This window comes from Bidens hawaiensis, unplaced genomic scaffold (assembly GCF_021521415.1).
Source record: "Bidens hawaiensis isolate Kalapana, Puna unplaced genomic scaffold, B.hawaiensis_p1.1 tig00047568_1, whole genome shotgun sequence".
In the NCBI taxonomy this organism is placed as follows: Eukaryota; Viridiplantae; Streptophyta; class Magnoliopsida; order Asterales; family Asteraceae; genus Bidens; species Bidens hawaiensis.
The window spans coordinates 17,927-33,969 of NW_027498509.1; the positions used below are offsets into that span (position 1 = coordinate 17,927).

The 16,043-nt window shown below is 37.6% G+C and overlaps 1 protein-coding gene across 1 annotated transcript; it reads left to right on the forward strand.

Annotated features, from left to right (window-relative positions):
• The first annotated feature begins 1,369 nt into the window (after positions 1 to 1,369).
• On the forward strand, positions 1,370 to 1,906 carry LOC143597093 (protein AGENET DOMAIN (AGD)-CONTAINING P1-like). The gene is made up of 2 exons (XM_077075689.1): positions 1,370 to 1,815; positions 1,903 to 1,906. Exons 1-2 carry the CDS (start codon positions 1,370 to 1,372, stop codon positions 1,904 to 1,906), a joined length of 450 nt encoding a protein of 149 aa, XP_076931804.1.
• Positions 1,907 to 16,043: the final 14,137 nt, after the last annotated feature.

Consider the following 16,043-nt stretch of genomic DNA (forward strand, 5'->3'; position numbering starts at 1 on the left):
TCTAAACCCTAAATATTATGCATTCATCAAAGAAACGATTTTTAGTTTTTTCCGTACAATTCGGTTTCACGGAATTGCTTTGACCACTTTACCATTGAATTCCACCATGGGGGAGAGTTTAGGAACCGTCTAGAAACTAAATACGAGAGGAGGGAGTATGATTACTGCTGTCGACAGAGTAAATTCAGACTTGTTTTGGGCTTGGATAATGCTCTCTAGGGTTATAGAAAAAAACTGACTTAAATTGACAAAATTTCAAACTTTAGACTGAATTGGCAAAAGTATCAAACCACAGGGACGAAAATGACCAATAACTCAAAATAAAAAGGAGAAAGACAAAAATACCCTTAAACTAACGGCATAGCTGGATGCCGTTAGACGGATAGGATGTAAATGGCTAATATTTAAAACTATGAGGACTAAATTGACAAAAATACAAATTTTGGACTGAAGTGGCGAAAGTAGCAAACCATAGGGACGAAAATGGCCATTAACTCTTAAATTAATATTATATTCAAAATGTTGGGGAATTAAACACCTGACTGTGTTACAAAAGAGTTTAATTTGATAAACATTAATTTATATCTTTTACATTATTAAAATACATTTAGCCATCAGATCGTCTAATGGTTAAAACCACCATCTTTTAACCTCTATTCCTCATTACCTGTAAAACAGTTTATAAAATTCGTCAGCAACTCATGTTGGTGAATACATTGACTCTAAAACATTTTATATACTTAATTATTCCCTACGGGTATCTTGTGACTCGGCCCGTCATGGCAAAGAGAATAACTAAGTTCTGAAATTCTGAATTATTATTATAAATTCAAGCTTAACTCGAACCATCTTAGCACACACCGCAGTGTTCGAGTACTTAGCAACTACCAATATACACATGACCATTCCCTACATGGGTATAACTTAGACCTAGCCCGACAAGGCGGAGGAATGACCGAGCGTGATGCAGTGTGCCCACCGGCTGCCCACATATGTAAGGAACCAAACAAGTGTATACGATAGCCTGAGGGTTCACAGTTACTTTTGGTTATAAAGTTTTAGGTACACTTGGTCCAATGTAAACTATTAATGACTCGATTTAAATAGTTCAGTTTGAGCGTATTCACGTTTGTTAAGATCAGTGTAATCTCGGGAGTTGCCACGTGACGACACATGTCATCGTTCCACATGATGCGTGTCTCCGTTTACGTAAGTAACAGGGTCTTCGCGTATCGCGATGGACCAACTGGAATCGAACGTAAAGATGAATTGGTATAAGAAACCATATTGATCATTTACCCCAATGTAAACATCTTCTAAAAAAGAGAGGAGGATTCTGAAATTGTGGACCGAGAGAAAAACCCTAACAATGTCCGACGATCCGAACTCGGTATTCAAACCCGGAACCGAAGTGGAAATCAGCAGCGACGACAACGGGTTCCGAGGCGCCTGGTACACCGGCACCGTAATCAAACCCGTCATCCGCAACGGCAAACAACTAATCCAAGTGGAGTACAAGACACTAATGGCGGACGAATCCACCACAAAACCGCTCCGCGAAACCCTTAACGTGGTCCAGTTGAGGCCCCTACCTCCTCGCGAGAAAGGCGAGCGCGATTTCAAGTTCAGCGAGGAGGTAGACGCCTACTACAACGACGGATGGTGGGAGGGCGTCATCACGGGCGTCCTCCAAGCCAACCGCTACTCGGTCTTCTTCCGAGCCACTAGAGAGCAGCTGGAGTTTAGTGCCACCGAACTCAGGCTTCATAGAGAGTGGTTTTATGGTAACTGGGTTCCACCCTCGAAGAACCTCAGGTAACTCATATTTTCATTGGAACTGAAATAAGCTTGTTTTTTAATCGCAATTTAGTTTAATTTTTAGGTCACTTTGAAAAATTGAAGGTGAGCTTCAGTTCAATTTACAAAATCGGATGGCTGTGGGTTTTCAAAGCCACAAATTATGTGGTTGATTGTGCAAGATCGGATCTCATTTAGGTTATTAGTTAAACAACGAACATGAACACATCTCTTGTTTGTTTATGGATTTGTGTATATTCGTTTGTTTACGTTCTTTTTTATTTGGTAGTTTAAGTTTGGTCTTTTATGTTCGTTAATACATTCATTTAAAATCTTTGGCACATTGCAAATTAGTACAATTTTTAATAACGTTTTAGGCCCACCACATTGTTCTTTATGTTAACGTTAGCTTAGTTATGTTCGTTTGTTTTGGTTCATGAACCGTTCATTTGTTCTGTTAACGAATGAACTTAGACAAAACACAAAAAATGTACATTTGCTTAAGGCTGAGGGGTGTGGGGCGCAAACCTGGGCGCGAGAGCCCCTCCGCTCGCGCCTAGGGGCGCTAACCCCACACCACTGGGGCGCGAGCGCGGAAATCCAGGCAGGCGTGAGTCTGGTCGCGGGAGAAGAGAGAGAAAGAGCCGTTGGGCCCGCCCAAAAGAGCCGTTGGAGCTCCGATTTTTTAAAAAAAAAACCCTTAAAACCTCTATATAATACCCCAAATTACTCCCATTTCAACCATATCAAAACACAATTTCACCTTACAAACCCTTATATAATATCCCAAACTCCTATATAATACCCAAAAATGTCTGGAAATTGGTACCCAAACCTAGATTCAGATTATATTGACGACGATTTATGGTCGTCACCAGACCAACCTATGTTTTATTCGGGGCCGCAAGAAACATCCGGCTTTCAACCATCCAACATACAACCGTCTCCTAACTTTGTTGTTCCAGAGACACAAGAATCACACGGTGATGCTACGGGAGCAAGAAGACGCGTCCACCGGAAAAAACAACTTGCGACGGACGGGCCGGGACCGGCTTCGACTCCGAGGACGAAACGGAAAACCACTCCGTGGTCATCGGATGAGAAGGAAGCCTTGTGTCGGGCTTGGATAGTCATTTCTGAGGATCGGCGTTGCGGTAATTGTTTTAACGTTTTTAAAAATGATTTTTAATAAAAAAGTTAAATAAAAAAGTTAACTGGAAATCTAATTTAATTATTCATTTTGCAGCCGACTACCAAAAAAGCAAGATTTTTTGGACAAAGGTTAGGGAGACGTTCTATACGCTCGTTGGGAGTACAGAGCGAAACGCCGATATGATTTCGGGTCGGTGGTCCGAAATCAGAAAATTTGTCGGCTTGTTTACTAATCTTTTCAACAGGAACGCCGGTCGTATGAGACCAAGTGGCAGTGATGATTTGGCGGTTTACAATTTCACTGTCGAAGAGTGGAGGCAGGAGTGTTTGCGGAGGTATGGGACGGTGAAGACGTGGGACGATTTAAAGTTGTGGGAGAGGTTGAAATGGTGTTCCAAATGGGTTGAGCTTGTGGCGCCGGACCATGATGCGGAAGTAGGGCCGAAACGGACTAAAACTAGTTCGTCTGGAGCGTATAGCACTTCCGCCGGGTCGGATTGCCGCGTTGGATTCGACCTAAACATTGCGGGGGAGGAAACGTCTTCACCGCCGAGGAGGCGGCCATTGGGACGGGACGCCAAGGGGAAAAAACCGGCTGAGGGGGGAGCCGTAAACATCGTCGATCTTGTTGAATCCCTCAATAAATTCAACAAAACCATGGAGGTGGTCTCTAATGACAAAAAGGAAAAAAGTCGAATGAGAGATTTGGACTTCCTTACAAGAGACTTCAGTAACCTAAATCCGGTCGATCAAATGCTGATGGAAAAGCAAAAGGAACGTATCCGAAAGAGGTTGATCGAAGAAGACCAAGCCGAAGAATAAGAATAATGTTTTTTTAGTACTTTAATTTTTATTTTATTTTTAGATATTAATGTGTTTTTTTTAATGTGTGTTTTTTTTAATAATTTATGAGTTTTTTTAATAATACGTTTTTTGAATATATTTATAAAAAAATAAAAAAAAAATCCGATGGAGCCCCTGCTGGAGCCCCTCCACACCAGGGCCAGGGGCTCCAGCGGGGGCTCCAACACCCCCCTTATCCAGTTTCTCTCTCTGCCACACGTCACAATATTATTGGCTGGAGCCGCCACTCGCGCCCCCGTTTGAGCGTATTCACGTTTGTTAAGATCAGTGTAATCTCGGGAGTTGCCACGTGACGACACATGTCATCGTTCCACATGATGCGTGTCTCCGTTTACGTAAGTAACAGGGTCTTCGCGTATCGCGATGGACCAACTGGAATTGAACGTAAAGATGAATTTGTATAAGAAACCATATTGATCATTTACCCCAATGTAAACATCTTCTAAAAAAGAGAGGAGGATTCTGAAATTGTGGACCGAGAGAAAAACCCTAACAATGTCCGACGATCCGAACTCGGTATTCAAACCCGGAACCGAAGTGGAAATCAGCAGCGACGACAACGGGTTCCGAGGCGCCTGGTACACCGGCACCGTAATCAAACCCGTCATCCGCAACGGCAAACAACTAATCCAAGTGGAGTACAAGACACTAATGGCGGACGAATCCACCACGAAACCCTTAACGTGGTCCAGTTGAGGCCCCTACCTCCTCGCGAGAAAGGCGAGCGCGATTTCAAGTTCAGCGAGGAGGTAGACGCCTACTACAACGACGGATGGTGGGAGGGCGTCATCACGGGCGTCCTCCCAGCCAACCGCTACTCGGTCTTCTTCCGAGCCACTAGAGAGCAGCTGGAGTTTAGTGCCACCGAACTCAGGCTTCATAGAGAGTGGTTTTATGGTAACTGGGTTCCACCCTCGAAGAACCTCAGGTAACTCATATTTTCATTGGAACTGAAATAAGCTTGTTTTTTAATCGCAATTGAGTTTAATTTTTAGGTCACTTTGAAAAATTGAAGGTGAGCTTCAGTTCAATTTACAAAATCGGATGGCTGTGGGTTTTCAAAGCCACAAATTATGTGGTTGATTGTGCAAGATCGGATCTCATTTAGGTTATTAGTTAAACAACGAACATGAACACATCTCTTGTTTGTTTATGGATTTGTGTATATTCGTTTGTTTACGTTCTTTTTTATTTGGTAGTTTAAGTTTGGTCTTTTATGTTCGTTAATACATTCATTTAAAATCTTTGGCACATTGCAAATTAGTACAATTTTTAATAACGTTTTAGGCCCACCACATTGTTCTTTATGTTAACGTTAGCTTAGTTATGTTCGTTTGTTTAGGTTCATGAACCGTTCATTTGTTCTGTTAACGAATGAACTTAGACAAAACACAAAAATGTACATTTGCTTAACGAACACGAGCAAGACAATTCCGTGTTTCTAATGGTTTGTGTTCGCATTGTTTTGTTTGGTTAAAGTTAAACGAGCAAACACGAACATAGCGCTATGTTCATGTGTTAGTGTTTGTAAATGTTTGCAAGCCTAAAAGTGCAAAGGGATCAAAATACAGAACTTAAATCTTCAAACCGTTGGTGATATCACACACACAATGTATTTATTAAATTTTTTTTACGAACAAATAGTTAACATGTTTTCTTGCAGCCATATATCTCTATAGAGTTAAACATTTCCAACAATGATAAGTTCATCAAAGGTGCAACTGTAGAAGTAAGCAGTGACGAGGATGGTTTCTATGGCGCGTGGTTTAGTGCCACAGTTCTTGAACAATTAAGCAATGGGAATTTCAAGATTGAATATAAATCCTTAAGAAACGATGATGATACGGCTTTTTTAACAGAAATTGTTGATATCAACCACATTCGTCCGTGTCCTCCTAAAGAAACCATTGAACATTTTCGCTTGTTTGAGGATGTCGATGCTTTGTGCAATGATGGGTGGTGGGTTGGTGTGGTTTCCAAGATTTTGAGTCAACAAAAGTACGAGGTTTTTTTTAGGGGGACGAATGAGGAACTGGTGTTGAAACAGTCAGATTTGAGGCGACATCTAGAGTGGATTAATGGGAAATGGGTGTCGGCTTCTTCGGTTTGTAACTTGATTCGCAAGTAAAAAAGGGTTATTTGTTGTGGTGGTTGTTAGTTGTTTGTTAATTGATGGTTTGATGAAATTGGAATTAGGTATTGTGGTCTTCGAACTGACTTGCAAATGATGAAGGTTATGGAGATTTTTGTACTTAACTCCTTTTGAAAATTCTAAGTACTTGGTTTCATCTCTTTTGTTTGGTTCTATTGATTATTATTTATGTTGTATTGGATTGTTGTTGGTGTCCCATTACAATTTACAACACAAGTCAAAGCGTGAGTTTTGAAATTTTGAGTTTTCGGGTATGGTTATGGGTTTGAAGGACTGTCCCATTGCAATTTGCTGCACTGGTTAAAGCATCAATCTTAAAAATCTTAACATTAGTTATGGGTATATGTAGTTGGCAACTACCGCATTTATATTTTCGGTTTATGTTCGATTAAATCGCGTTACGTATAGTACGATTACTCCTTATATATAAAATCCCTAAAAAAACAACTTTATTCATAAAATTTGTTTATTAAATAAAAAATCTCTATCTATGTTCAATTTTTATCATATATTCTCTTTCTTCTACCTAGACAAAATATATACAATGAATATATGAAGTTTATATATCACTATCATATTTTAGAGAATCGGATGTCGTGTAAAATTTGATAAAAATATGAAGTTTTTCTTAAATTATATGGTTAGGGATTCCAATATGAATGCTTTAATATCATACTTGTCTTCTACTCGTAATTTTTTTAAAAATTATTTACAAACCTGATTTCGTATCTAAATAACCACTCCCAAATATTTTGGTTCCGAATTTTTCTGTCGGGTTCAAGTTCATTTGATGTTCAAAAATGTCCCATTACCGTTACCATAACGCATCAAAGCAAGAATCTTGAAAATTTGATCTTTATCGCGTTCGAATTTGAGCAGCTAGAACAACCCCAACGTTGAATCCCGGAATTCCGACATTGAATCAACGCGAACTCAGCCGATATTGATTACGTTTGTTATGGTATACACACTGTTGGTAAAATTTGAGCGTTAAAACTTAAAAAATCAATTTGCAAAATAACAAATATATATATATAAGCAAAATATTTAGAATGATTTTTATTTGGTCAGCAAACCCGGACGGTGGTAAAATCCAAGCATTGTCGATCTCGTGCATTGAGGCGGTAACTCGACACAAATTCGGCTGGTTTCAGGGAGCTAAACCTATATGTGTGTGTGTGGGTGTGTGAGTGGGTGAGGATCCTAAGAAAACTTTTTGAAATTAAGAACTTTGAAAACAATTTTGAGTCACAAAAATACCTCTTAAAAATATTTAAAACGAAAATTTAAAAAAAATCATTTTTTTTAATTTTTTTTATATAAAAACACCAAACGGTCAAAACCTCTCTCAGGCCAACACCCCCGTACCACCACCAAACGGTCACAACCACCACCACCCTCCGGCCTCTCTCAGGCCAACACCCCCGTACAGGCCGCCACTCCTCCTCCGGCCATTCTCTGGCCAACACCTCACGTTTCTATCTCCGGCCAATTTTGGGTAGCCCGACAAAATTTTCACAGAATATTCCACCCACACCGGCCACCGACATTACGGAATACACCAAAACCTCACCGTGTTCTTCAACCTCTGTTTTAACAAACCCCGAACCCAGATCCGGTGGTAGTGAGAGTTTTCCGGTGAGTGACAGTTGCATCTCCGGCGGCTTCCAGTTGGTCTAGTGGACTGCTTGATTAGTTACGCGGGTTTACAGATCCGGCATCTTCTCCGGCTAGAAAATCCGGCTTGCGGCAACCCCACAGATTACCCCAGATTATTGCTTTCTTCCCTTACCTTCCGTTGTGTTGTTATTATTATTATTATTATTTTCAGTATTATTATTATTGCTATTATTACAACCCACTATTATTAGTACTATTATTATTATTATTATTATTTCTACCTATTAATTATTATTATTATTATTATTATTATTATTATTATTATCGAGTGCCCTATTGCTTGCATTTGTGTGATTAGTTACAACCATAGAGCGTAGGAACCATGACTATTACTTGAGACCATGTCCTGAAACGAGGGGTGTAGGAAAGAGTAAAGACAGGGAGCGTATATTGCGTTTGGCTTCTTGGAATGTAGGAACATTAAATGATAAGTTGCTAGAATTGGTAGATGTGCTTAAAAGACGTAGGGTTCAGATAGCATGCCTCCAGGAGACTAAGTGGAAAGGACATAGAGGGGCTGAGTGTAATGGGTATAAGTTGTGGTACTCGGGGTCTGATGGAGCTAGGAATGGAGTGGGGTTTCTAGTGGCTAAGGAAATACACACTAGTGTGGTGGAGGTGATAAGACATAATGACAGGATTATGGTGTTGAAATTAGTACTAGGAGAGGAAGTAGTGGCAGTAGTCTCCGCCTACGCGCCTCATGTAGGCCTAGGGGATCAGGAAAAGAGAGAATTTTGGGATTGCCTAGACGCAGTGGTAGGGGGCTTACCTAGGGGGGAGAGGATTTGCATAGGAGGTGACTTTAATGGACACATTGGTAAGGCTAATGATGGTTTTCAAGCCGTACATGGGGGTTTCGGTTTTGGTGATAGGAATGAGACCGGAACAGATCTTCTAGAGTTTGCGGTGGCACATGACCTAGGTATTATAAATTCTTATTTTAGGAAACAAGATTCTCATTTAATCACTTTTAGCAGTGGCGGACGCGACACGCAAATTGACTACCTTTTGATGAGGCAAGGGGACCGACGTTGGTGGAAGGACTGCAAAGTCATTCCTGGGGAGGCAGTTGTGACTCAACATCGACTACTAGTGACTGATATAGCCTTCAGAAATAAGCTGACTGTTCGAGAGAAGAAAGGTACACCGAGAATTCGATGGGGAAAATTGAAGGACGAAAATCTCCTACTGTTTAAGGATAAACTCATACTGCATACGCGGGCTCGACTAAATGGGGACTCAACTCATATATGGGAAGCTATGGAGACAAAGATCATCCAAGTAGCAAAGGAGACTCTCGGGGTCACAACAGGAAAGACAAGTGGGCATAAGGAGTCTTGGTGGTGGAATGACGCAGTGCAAGACAAGATAAGGGACAAACAAGGATGTTTTAGGGAGCTAATGAGGTGCACGAATGACGAGGAGCGAGTGGAATTGAGGGACAACTACAAAACGGCCAAGATAGAAGCGAAGAAGGCAGTGGCGGAAGCAAAGAAGGCGGCCTTTAAACGGATGTATGAAAGTCTAGAAACAAAAGAGGGGGAACATGCTATGTTTAAGATTGCCAAAGCCAGGGAGCGTAGAAGGCAAGATCTAGGACCGGTGAGGTTCATAAAGGATACAGATGGGCATGTACTGGTCAAGGAGCAGGACATCAAGCTAAGATGGCAAACCTACATCCACAATATTTTTAACAATGGGAGAGCTTACCAAGAAGAACATGACAACACAAACTTTCAACGACAACAATCGAATAACTGCTACTGCCGACGAATCACACGAGAGGAGGTGAAGGATGCACTTAGGAGGATGGGAAGGTCTAAGGCGGTTGGCCCAGACAACATACCCATCGAGGTGTGGAAGTGTCTGGGGGAGGAAGGAGTCATGTGGTTAACTACTCTGTTCAATAGTATTCTCAAATCAGGTAAGATGCCAGACCAGTGGAGGAGCAGCGTTGTTGTTCCTATCTATAAGAACAAAGGAGACGCCCAATGTTGTGGTAACTACCGAGGAATCAAACTACTAAGTCATACTATGAAGCTATGGGAAAGAGTGATTGAGGTTAGACTTAGACGAGAAACTCAGGTTACGGTCAACCAATTTGGCTTCATGCCGGGGCGTTCCACCACAGAGGCAATACACCTTATAAGAAGATTAATGGAAAAGTATAGGGAGAAGAAGCGTGATCTACATATGGTGTTTATTGACCTAGAAAAGGCCTACGACAGTGTGCCACGACAGGTGCTCTGGGAGTGCTTGGAGGGTAGAAGAGTGCCAAGGAAATACATAGAGATAATTATGGATATGTATACCAGGAGTGAAACAAGTGTCCGTGCGCCAGTGGGGGGATACTGATTTCTTTCCTGTAGAGGTAGGTCTTCACCAGGGGTCAGCGTTGAGCCCGTTTCTTTTTGCAGTAGTCTTGGATGAGTTGTCAAAGTCGATTCAGGGGACACTCCCGTGGTGCATGATGTTCGCAGACGATATTGTGTTACTTGCTGAGAAAAAACAAGATCTAAACATGAGGCTTGAGGAGTGGCGAACAGCCTTAGAGACAAAAGGTTTAAAGATTAGCCGATCTAAGACGGAGTACCTCCACTGTGATTTTGGTGGGATAAACGACAATGAAGACGCACAGATCACAATTGAAGGGCAGGTGGTGGTCCCGCAGGTAACGAAGTTCAAGTATTTAGGATCATTTGTACAGAGCGATGGGGAATTAGACAGTGATGTGACCCACCGAGTTCAGGTAGGATGGTGTAGATGGAAAACAGCCACAGGTATATTGTGCGACAAGATTTTCCCGACTAAACTAAAGGGAAAATTTTATAGGGTGGCAGTTAGACCTGCAATGCTATATGGAACAGATTGTTGGGCCATCAAGAAGGCACTGGTGCGGAAGATGGAGGTAGCAGAAATGAGAATGCTACGTTGGATGTGTGGGCACACAAGGCTAGACCGAATAAGAAACGTTGTGTTTCGCGAGAGATTAGGGGTGGCGAACATAGCAGACAAGATAAGAGAGTGGAGACTGAGATGGTTTGGACATGTAAAGAGAAGACAGACGACGAATCCTGTTAGATCCTTAGAAAACATTACTATAGAGGGGAGGAGGGGTAGAGGACGACCGAAATTGACTTGGGATGAGAGGATTAGGCATGATTTGATAGACCTAAACCTCTCCGATGACATGGTTGAGGATAGGAATTCGTGGAGAAGTAAATTAAAGTTAAGGATTTTTAGAGAGAATTGAATACCTTAGGGCTTAGACTTTACTTATTTAGGTCACATACCATAATGGTATTTCCCTTACATATATTATTATTATTATTATAATTATTATTAGCTTTTATATATCTGTTAAACTGTGAACTTATTATTAATATTATTATAATTAGTAGTAGTTTTTATATAACTGTTAAACTTTGATTTCCTTTATTTTGCTTCATACACATGTACTTAGAGCCGAGGGTCTCTCTGGAAGCCACCTCTTTATTCCTTTGGATAGAGGTACGGTGTGCCTACATCCCACCCTCCCCAGACCCTACTTATAGCTTTGCTGTCGGTGGGATTTCACTGGGCATGATTGATTGATTGATTGATTGATTTTTTTAATTTTTTTATCCGTGTTTCATAAAATAAAAAAACCCCTTAATTATACCCATATGTATATTTGTATTTAATCTCGATTTACATAATGTAAACATATGTACATTATCATTTATCTTAATTGTACATATGTGTATAAAGAATAACATGTAGAAAATTAGAAAAATAAGTTATATAAATATGTGTATAATTTTGTTAAATCAATAATTTTTTTTATTATTTTTATGAATCCGGGATGAAAAGTAAACAATTTTTGGTTTTTTTACTTTTTTTTATTTTCACGTTTTTTTATTTTTTTTATTTTCGCGTCTTTTTTAATTTTATTTTCGCGTTTTTTTATAGTACAAAATGGTTCTCAAAGTTCTTAATTTCAAAATGGTACTCACATGATCTTAATCCATATATATATATATATAGGAGATGGTTCAAGATAGAAATGATATTATTGCAAGAAATGTGAGAAATGAATATGGACCAATAGTTTTGTTTTAAGTTTTAAATGCTTAAAGCTAAATAAAGAAAATATTAATTATTCTGTTTCTTCAATTAATATAACTAATAAATAATAATACTTATTTATTTAATTAATATAAATAATTAAATTATTATAATTAGAAAATATTAAGAACTCGTTTATTTTTATTACTTACTTTTTGTTTCTTGAATTTTTATCCTACACAAGTATAATTTATTCATACATTAAAATTTCTTTCTATCTAAAACTAATTTCTTCCAACTCAATATATTAATATCCATCAAAACGTACTTACATTATGATGAATAATACCAAAAAACAATTTTACATGTGTTTGCATTAGATATCAACAAAAAATATACAACCTACACAAAAATGTATAATCTACACTTGTTCTAAGAATAAGACAACATATAACCTACACACGAAAAACATTTAACATACACACAAAATTCATCATCAATAAAATACACACACACACGAAAACATATAACCTACACACAAAAAATTTATCTTACATAAATATAATTTATTCATACATTAATTTCTTTTCAAAACCAATTTCTTCAAATTCAACATATCAATATCCATCAACACGTAGTTACATTGTGATGAATAATGCATAAAAAACTATCTTACACATGGTTGCATTAAATGTTAATAAAAAATATACAACATACACAAAAACATATAACCTACACTTGTTCTAAGAATAAGAAAACATATAGCTTACATACGAAAAACATATGACCTACGCATGTGTAGGGTATGTGTATCTTTGTATAGTTTATATAATTATTGATGTCGAATTACATATATAAGTTATATGTTTTTTGTATGTTGTACGTTTTTATTGCTCAAAATAAGTGTAGGTTATATAACTTTGTGTAGGTTGTGTATTTGTTGAACTTACATACGTTGATATATGCTAATATATTGAGTGGAAATTATTTTTTTAATATAAAAAATAGTATTATATGAATAAATTGTATTTATGTTGAATAAAATGAAAAATGTGTAAATAAAAAATAAAATTAAAGTAGTGTTTTTATCTTTTTAATCATTATAGTTAAATTAGTTAGATATATTAATTAGAGATATTTATTATAGTTATATTAGTTGTATTAATTGGAGATAGAGAATGCATTTATTGTTGTATTTACATCTTTTTTATTTATTTTTAAGCATTTAAAACTTAAAACAAAACTAGTTGTTCATATTCATTTCTTACATTTCTTGCAATAATATCATTTCTCTCTTGAACTTACACACACACACACACACACACACACACACACACACATATATATATATATAGGATGGGGTTATAATAAGAAGTGAAGTGTATCTAAGAAGTGTAAGATGTAATCTGGTGTGTTAGATATTTTGATCTACGGTGAATATGGAAAATGTGTTTATTATGCGGTGTGTTTTATTAGATCTAATGGTGAAAACACATTTTCTACACTTTTTAGGAAAAACCTACTTCTTATTATAACCTTGTTATATATATGTGTGTGTGTATATGTGTATATATATAGGTATTTGATTATTTCAGAAGTTTTTTACAGCGAGAAGTGTGAGAAGTGAAGGTGTAACTCCATTAATCCCTAATTTCACTCACTTTCTTATGTGTAGGTACATTGTGTAGGTGCATATGTATGTGTGTAGGTACATAAGTTTGAATGTGGCTCGGTACATTTATATGTTTGTAGGTAGGTTTGAGTATATATATATATATATATATATATATATATATATATATATATATATAATAAAGGAAAACAGGTTCTGACACGTGTCACCACCACATGCATTTGGGACACGTGTCACAACCAGAATTCATTTACTATCGTGTTCACTAAAGAAGATGTACATGCCTCATTTTTCACAAAGCTTCATCTTGATAAAATTCTATCAGCTTTTTTTGAGATTTTCAAGAATTCAAATTTTGAAAGAAATACAGATCTGTGTCTCTCTCTCTTAACCCTAGATCTACTTTCTCTTTTCTTTCTACTAACATTTTCTTTGTTTCTTTGTCACTAGTTCCGGTAGAGAGTTGATCTGATTATATTCTCCTGAAATCTTCTGTCATCGAATATCACCGGCAAAGAAATGTCGAAATCGAGGGTTCGATTATCTGGTTTTCATTCTCAGATCTGGTAAATATCGAACACAATTGATATTGGTAAATATCGCATTCTCCTCTCTCCTTCTCAGATCTGGAACCCTAATTTCCCTATTTTCCATAATATGCAGTTGGAGCTTCCACTTCATCTCAGATCTTACGCACTCAAGCAAAATCTGCATCAGTTGGTGGCCGATTCATCAGATTCTCGCTCATCAGGTTTGTATTTCAGACTTAAAGATAACGTATTTAGATACGTAAACCTTAAATTATTTGATTTTTTTTGGCAATTCTAGGGAAATTAGACAAGCTCTCGTGGTTTGCGGATGGAGATATTGTTTGATTCAGAACGAGTTTCATTCGAAAACTGTGTATGGATTTGGTTAGTTATTTTGTATACCTAATTAAACTTTTACCTGAAACCCTTTTGAGGTATTTTGATTATTGAGAGTTTCGCACTGTTATTTTGCAGACAGATTGTTTGGACCGACAAGAACTATTAAGCAGATTTATGATGTAGCAGCTCAGCATGCTTTTAATGGAGCCATGGAACGAGTTAATGGTATTTTTTTTTGTGTTTTTTTTTTTTGAAATTAGTTCAAATGAAATTGAAGAACATATTTCTTTTCTTGATTTAGTGTTTTTTTCTTGGTCTAGGGATTTCGTCTTAATTTTGGTATATAGGTTTGTGGGTTTTGGGTTAAAGATTGGATTTTGAAAGTACCCTATTGATTTTCTTGATCATAGTTGATAAGGTAAAGATGTAATTTTTAATGTTGACTTTTCTTGAAATTTTTAGTTTTTGGTTGTGGGTTTTTGATTGGATGTTAAAATATCGGATTCTGGTATAAGGGTTTTGAGTTTTTGGTTAAAGATTAGATTTTGAAAGTATCCTTTTGATTTTCTTGATTAGAATCGATAAAGTAAAGAATGATCTTGATCGTTGACTTTTTTCTGATTTTGAGTTTTGGGTGTTTGGTTTTTTGATTGGAAGCTTAAAGTTTGGTGTTGGATTTTGGAATCTGGGTTGTGATGTGTGATTGATTTTGAAAATGGGTTTTGAATTTTTTTAATAAAGATTGGTTTTTAAAGAATTCTTTTGATTTTCTTGATTATAATTGATGTTGAAACTTGATATATTTGGTTTTGAAATCTGGGTTGTGATATTTGATCAATTTTGAAATGGGTTATGAATTGGATTTTGTAGTATGCTTTTGATTTTCTTGATTACAATTGATATTAAACCTTGAAAGAATTAAAGGATCATTGGATCGGTTGATTGATTAAATTCATGGTTGACTCAGGATTCAAAAACCCATGGATTTGGATTTCTAATATTGTGTTGATATGCAAAAAATATCAAGAAAATTCGGACGCCATGAAGAACATTTGATGTGGAAAAAGAAATAAACCGATTAATCACAAAAAATATAGCAGATTGTAAGTTCCCAGCCGGATCTACACAGGAGTATCTCGTAACACGAGGGTGCAGAATCCCCACGTAATACGATACGAATGTAAGACAAGTAATATGTTGAATCGGTAAAACAAACACACTGGATAATACTGTAAACTTGATATGTTGCTTATCGCCAACACGTGATACACAAGATCACAAAAACAACTCGTTTCGCAAAACTCAAACACAAAAGCCGAAGTTGAGGTATATATAAGCCTCGACAACTTCGCCTAACATGCTAGGCGAAGTTGTCATAACTTCGCTACATCCATAAGTTCGCCTACATCCTAACCGAACATGTAAAACGATTACAGACACAGACAAAACACAAGATACTGAACTACTGACATCATGCACCAACAGACTCCCCCTTGGCAGTAGCTTCATATCTCTATCTTCTTTCTCGTGTCTTTTAATACAAAAATCTCGTACCCATCGTCTTCAAGCATGAATGCCCTGTCTCACACAGACAGAGACCACCCTCTGGTACTTCTTTGCTTCATCCTTCCACGCAGGAATATAGAATCTTCTTATCATTAAGTACCTGCAAATCAGCTTGAGACAAATTAACCAAGTGCATGGGATCATACACTCTCATAATCTCTTGTTCATCTTCATCTTCCATAACAGCTTCAGCAGTCTGGCAGTCAACGTACCACCACTTGAGATCCTTTAACACATTCTTGGGCATCATCTTCATCGGAACCTCTTTCAAGCAACGAAT

Excerpts from the sequence above, each read along its gene's own strand:
- LOC143597093 (XM_077075689.1), top strand. The coding sequence starts at position 1,370 with ATGTCCGACGATCCGAACTCGGTATTCAAACCCGGAACCGAAGTGGAA.